The sequence below is a fragment of the Solanum pennellii genome, chromosome 8 (assembly GCF_001406875.1).
Source record: "Solanum pennellii chromosome 8, SPENNV200".
Lineage (NCBI taxonomy): Eukaryota > Viridiplantae > Streptophyta > Magnoliopsida > Solanales > Solanaceae > Solanum > Solanum pennellii.
Genome location: NC_028644.1, coordinates 5,721,607 through 5,727,800, shown reverse-complemented (window position 1 = coordinate 5,727,800; position 6,194 = coordinate 5,721,607). Strand labels below are relative to the sequence as shown.

At 32.0% G+C, this 6,194-nt stretch overlaps 1 protein-coding gene across 1 annotated transcript; it reads left to right on the top strand.

Moving 5' to 3' along the window:
• The first annotated feature begins 1,496 nt into the window (after positions 1-1,496).
• Positions 1,497-5,309, top strand: LOC107028624. The gene is made up of 3 exons (XM_015229766.2): positions 1,497-1,651; positions 3,410-4,356; positions 4,953-5,309. Exons 2-3 carry the CDS (start codon positions 3,412-3,414, stop codon positions 4,956-4,958), a joined length of 951 nt encoding a protein of 316 aa, XP_015085252.1. The 5' UTR covers positions 1,497-1,651; positions 3,410-3,411; the 3' UTR covers positions 4,959-5,309.
• Positions 5,310-6,194: the final 885 nt, after the last annotated feature.

Here is a 6,194-nt window from a genome sequence, read left to right as displayed (position 1 = left end):
TATAACAATCTTATAATATGGTTACCAAAAAAAACATTTGAAATTGTGATTCTTTTGTCCAATCATCTACAATGGAGGATCTGATATTCAAGATTTCGAATTGATAGAGAGATGAAAATTTAATTTTTGAATTTTGTGAAGTTGTTACAGATTGTAATGGAATGATATCAATCCGTCTGCGTGATTTGTGGGAAAAGAAAATCAGTTATGCCTGATTTGTGGGAAAGAAAATCATTTTACATCAATATTTCATATTAAGCGCAACATGCAAGTTTGTAATGTATCATATATAATGTATTCGAAGGAAACTTATGTATCTGGATATCTGATTTTTAAGGGATTTTTTATAAAATAGAAAAAAGTAGGGATAGAATGAAATTTAGGTTCTTATACTATGAGATTTAAGTAAATTATACTATTTTTTATTCTCTATTTTATTATTTTCATCCTCAATATTGAACTCTCTCTTATAATTTTTTTTGTTTTACTGTTGTTTACAAGTTACAAAAGGTCAAAATTTATTTTTGAATGTCTTCTTTAAAATCTCAAGATATAAAGCAAACAATCATTATATTGAAGAAACACAACATTATATCGAAATTGTTCTATCAGCTTATCAAATTCATGAGTCAGGTTTCATAAAAATATGTTATTATTGATATTCTTAGTTCATAAGTGTGTGTGTGTGTGTGTGTGTGTATATATATATATATATATATATATATATATATATATTCTTGTTTTAGTTATTTTTAAAATTATTCAATTTAAATATCTCAACTAGAAAATATTATTTCGATTTGACAAAAAAAAGAGAAAAAGAGAAAATATAATGAATTAAATTAATCCCAAAAAGGATCCCTTGGTAGATTTTTAACAAAAAATAAAAATTCTAAATAAAAATGTATTGCTTATAGAATAATGTTAACAATTTCCGTAACTGTTGTTTCAGCCGAAAGAAATTTTTCAAAATTATTATTGATAAAATCTTATCTAAGATCAACAATATCTCAAAATAGATTGAATAGATTAACTATATTATCAATTGAAAAGGAATTATTAAAACAAGTCGATTATTAAACAATAATTAATAGCTTAGCATCTAAAAAGGCTAGAAAAGTAGATTTTAAATAGAAGTATATATGATAAATTTTTTTTAAAAAAAAATATTAGAATTTGACTTTAGACCCCAATCATGTTTAGTCGGTCTGAATTTGACATATAACATATTTTCCTTGTCATGATTAAAAATAATAAAAATGAAAAAAATCTAAATAAATTATATCTCAACAGAAAATAATGATCATAATATAGTTTAGCCTTATAGTAACCATATTCAATTACATATATTTTGATTATTTTTAAACCCCTCATTCTTTCCAAAGTCCAAAATTTAATCATTTTAATATAAAATAAAATAAAATACTATAAATTGGAGACATTTTGTGAAATTAAATGATAAATATTTATGTTAAAAAAGAAATAGAGATAATTTACAATTTTTTGTCATGATGTTCAACACAAATTAATGTCCACAGGCGGAAGACATGTGTTGACAATACCAAAGAACCACTTGTATATATAATCAGACTACACATTACACTTCTCTTGTCCAAAATCAACAAGTTTTCCAGCAAATTCTTAGCAAAAGGTAATCATTTTTCTGTGTGTTTTTCTTCTGTTCTGCACTTTTTTACCCTCTTGATCAGATTTAGATCAACCCCATTTTGTATTTTGTTATAAAGTTGAAGTTTGAATATAAAGTTGTCTGCTTTGTACATCAGTCTTGAATCTTGATTTCCCAAAATGTTATATTTTACCTTTTTGTGTACTTATCAATTGATCTGATCAGATCCTTAGTTTCTCTGGTTCTTGATTCATCTGAATTTGTTTGAATATCTGTTTTGACTGTCAGATTTGTATGTATACTTTTAGTTGACTTGTTTATGATGCAAGTATTTGCTCAAGTTGATTAAAGCTTTATGTGTTCTTCTTATAGCATTACTTGTTAGACAACTCTGTTCAGGTTAGGACAGATAGGAAAAATCATCTAGTGTTTTTTTTGTCTCTGTTGGGATTTGAACAAAATAGACTTGTTCTCTATTGGTTGTATTAGGGTTTCAAAGGTGATTGTGAATGGTATTTAGTTGTTGCATTTTATCTCTTAAAGATTCGATTTTGGGTTTGGATGTTTGGATTCTTGAATGTATTATCAAGATTCAACAGTTGATGAGCTCAATTTCACTTAATTCTACCTAATTTGTTCTATGGCTTTGATCTTGTGTTCTCAACTCATCCCATCAAACTACCTGAACTAGTGAAATTCATGGGGCGGCCTGTTTCACCGCCTAATAACTTGTTCCTGCCATTTTAAATTTTTTGTCCATATAACACTTTAGACATGTGGTGTCTGTAGTGAAGGCTTGACAAATCAAATGACACTATGTCTGAAATATAATAGTTTTTGTGGACTTCAGTCATTTTTACCTTACTTCAGCCGTTTTTATCAGAACTTTATGTACATTTAGATGAAGTTCAAGCAAAAATAGCTGAAGTCCGCCACAAAATTGGTAAAAGTTCAAGCAAAAATGACTGACACAATATCTTAAGTTTAGACTTCGTATTGAAGTTATCCCGAAGTGAGTACACGTGCAAAAAATTTACAAGGAGAGCAGAAGTTAAATGTCAGCGTCAAAATTCGGTATCCGTGCACTTTACCCTTGAACTATCAAGTTACCATTTTTTCTCAAGGCACACTCGCGGTTCGTTGAGCCACCTCCCCTAAAAAAAGCAAAAAAAAACGGAAAGAAACTTCCAGGTTCACCTTTAAACATTGGAATCTTGGCGTAGAGGGCCAACTCAATTGGAGAGCACCCTACCTTTCACATGCTAGGAAAGATATTTATATCACATTGGTTGCATTTAGATTGGATCTCAGTCTTCAGCCTTTGAGGCGCATTGCTATGCAAAAAGAGAAGAAGAAAAGAACTAAATTACAATGTAGAGCATTCTAGAGAAAGAGGTCCTATCTACTCTGGCTTATGTCTTAGTGGTCCTTGGCTATTCTACCAACTATCTGAAGTTTTGGATGAAATATTCAGTTTCTCACTACTGGCACTGGTAGTTGCACAAGCAGTACACTTTTTGTCATCCACACCATATGTATGAAAATATTATTCAAGTATGATTTAAAGATGTATTATGCAGTGCATTTGATATCGAAATGCTTCTCGTTATTTTTATAGCAACCTCTAAAAAGAATTATAAACGTACTTTCTGTTCGGAGTGTTCAGTTATGTAACACGTTGAACACCCTTTTGTTGCTTGCTAGTATATTTGTGTCACTTGAATACCTGTTGTTAGTCTACTATGTAAGACATTGAATATTCTTTCTTTTGTTGGTTCTAAGGTATGTCGTCTTCGGAAAATCCAGAGATTGTCGAAAGGGTTATCAAGGACAAGGACGAGGAGGAGAAAGATGAGCAAAAGAGCAGTTTTATTGATAAAGTTAAGGGCTTCATCCAGGATATTGGTGAGAAAATCGAGGAAACAGTAGGTTTTGGAAAACCAACTGCAGATGTCTCTGGAATTCATATTCCTCATATCAATCTTGAAAAGGCTGAAATAGTTGTTGATGTGCTTGTGAAGAACCCAAACCCCATCCCAATTCCTCTCATTGACATAAACTACTTAATTGAGAGTGATGGAAGGAAACTGCTTTCCGGATTGATCCCTGACGCTGGAACGATCCATGCACATGGTTCAGAGACCGTCAAAATACCACTTAATCTGGTTTATGATGACATCAGAACTACATACCACGATATAAAGCCGGGAAGCATCATTCCGTATAAGATCAAGGTTGACCTCATAGTTGATGTGCCTGTTTTTGGTAGGATAACTATTCCTCTTGAAAAAAATGGAGAGATTCCTATACCTTACAAGCCAGATATTGATGTTGAGAAAATTCATTTTGAGAGGTTCTCTTTCGAGGAAACTGTAGCAGTTCTTAAGTTAAAGCTGGATAACAAGAACGACTTTGATCTGGGGCTCAATAGCCTTGATTATGATCTTTGGCTCTCCGATGTGAATGTTGGTGGTGCAGAGCTTGAGAAATCAGCTACACTTGCAAAAAATGGAATCACCTATATCGATCTTCCAATAACCTTCAGGCCCAAGGACTTCGGCTCTGCTCTATGGGACATGATCAGAGGGAGAGGTACTGGCTATTCCATGAAAGGCAACATTAATGTGGACACACCCTTTGGAGCAATGAAGTTGCCCATTAGCAAGGAGGGGGGTACAACCAATCTCAAGAAAAACAAAGAAGACGGGGGAGACGATGATGAAGATGAGGTATGCTAGCTGTTCCACTTTAATAATCTCTAGTATTGCTCGTTTATTTCACTTACTTGAAGTAACAATTTTCTGAAACTCATCATAGTCCTTCAGTCACCTAGTTCCTCATTTGTGACTGACTTTACCTGTCATTATGTATTTTATTTACTCAATTTTGTTTCCTCAAGTAATGGCTGGGTGAATGGTGAATGGCATCTCCTATGTATCTCAAGTTCAACTATTGGGTCATGTTGGTTATTTGTTATGCATACACAGATGAATCTTAAATGATCCGTATTTTCTCAAGTAGAGTTAAACTTGAGGTTCGCTGTGTTGAAGGCTAGAAAGTTTCTTCTAACTGCTAACTGTCCAGTCTGTACCATGATGCTATCAAACTATTGAATGTAGTTGTTTTTTTATCTTCACATTGGCTCGCAGCATAGTCTCGATACGAGGAACCTCTTGCTAGTCTACACTTTCTCTTGCGAAACTTAGTTTTCATCTCTAGTGCATAGTTTTCATATGTATATTCTCTCTTGTCCTCTGTGTTTCATTTTAACCCCTTGGCTGTACAAACATGTAACAGTGATAACACTCTGTTCTTCCATTCACAGGATTGAAGTTGGAGATCAATTTCGCAAGAGCGATGAGTTTTATAGCGGAAATGCCATCTGCTGGTGGGGATTTTCAGCCTCGGAAATAAATACAAACTTTTACTTGGATGTGAAATATGTTTACTTAGATGTGTCTCTGCCTGTGTAACTTATTGTGCTGAATTGTTTGCTGTTATTGCTGTGGTTGATATACTATACTGCAACTAGCTATTGCAATTGTAATGTTGTTGCATTTCTTGTATGTTCTAATTCCTATCTTATGACTAATGGTTTATGTCTTATGTAATGCATCACACAAATTGCCTCGTACGATGTGTGTGTATTTGTTCAACCTTATCCGATAAGAATATTGAGTAACTTTTCCTTGCACCCACAAATTCATGACTGTAAACTTTAATTTTGTTCATATATCTGATAATTCAATACTAATAAGCTATTAACTCAATTTTATGATTGGTTATTGATTACAATTTAATTTTGAATAGTCCTTTCAGCCCTGAAGCTTGTATATGCATAAGAAATAATTAACAATTAAAACTTCATGTCTTGGATATCATAAAAAAACATGTATAACATTCCTACATATTTTTCTTCCTTAGTGAAAAATTCAAATTCAAAGAATTCAGGAAGGTTTTTTTTTCCTACTCACAAAATGTATTGAAGGGTAAGTTTTCTAACTGGATTATCACTCAAAAGTTAGTGAAATATATGAATTCTGTCAACGTGGCAAAATAGTTAATAAATTAATATTAGGTTAAAACTATCATCGTAGCATATTTGAAAGGGAAGAATTTAGGATTTTAAAGAGGTCAACTAAAAATATCTTAAAAGAATTAATGCGTCAACAAATAAAATTGTTATATATGTCATACTGATAAAGATTTTATGAACAAACGTGCCTAGAATTATGTTTAGACAAACATTTGGTCTAGTCAGTGATCGTTCAAATAGGAAATTCACATTCTCATAGTTCAAGTAAAAAACTCTGACTCTCAATAGTTCAAATACGAAATCCAATAAGGTGGGATAGTTCAAATGTATTATTGACTCTTAACTCTAATATATAATTTAAAATAAAAATAATGTGTCAGCCAATATAGTCGTTATATATGTCACATGAGTAAAAATTTAGTGCTTGTAGATAAATATTGATCTAGTCGGTGTTTACGTGTGTTTCTCTAACCACCGAGTGATACTTCAGGTACAAAACTCACATTTTTATGCTTTAGGCATGAGACAGAA

Coding starts and splice junctions, on each gene's coding strand:
- LOC107028624 (XM_015229766.2), top strand. CDS start 3,412: ATGTCGTCTTCGGAAAATCCAGAGATTGTCGAAAGGGTTATCAAGGAC.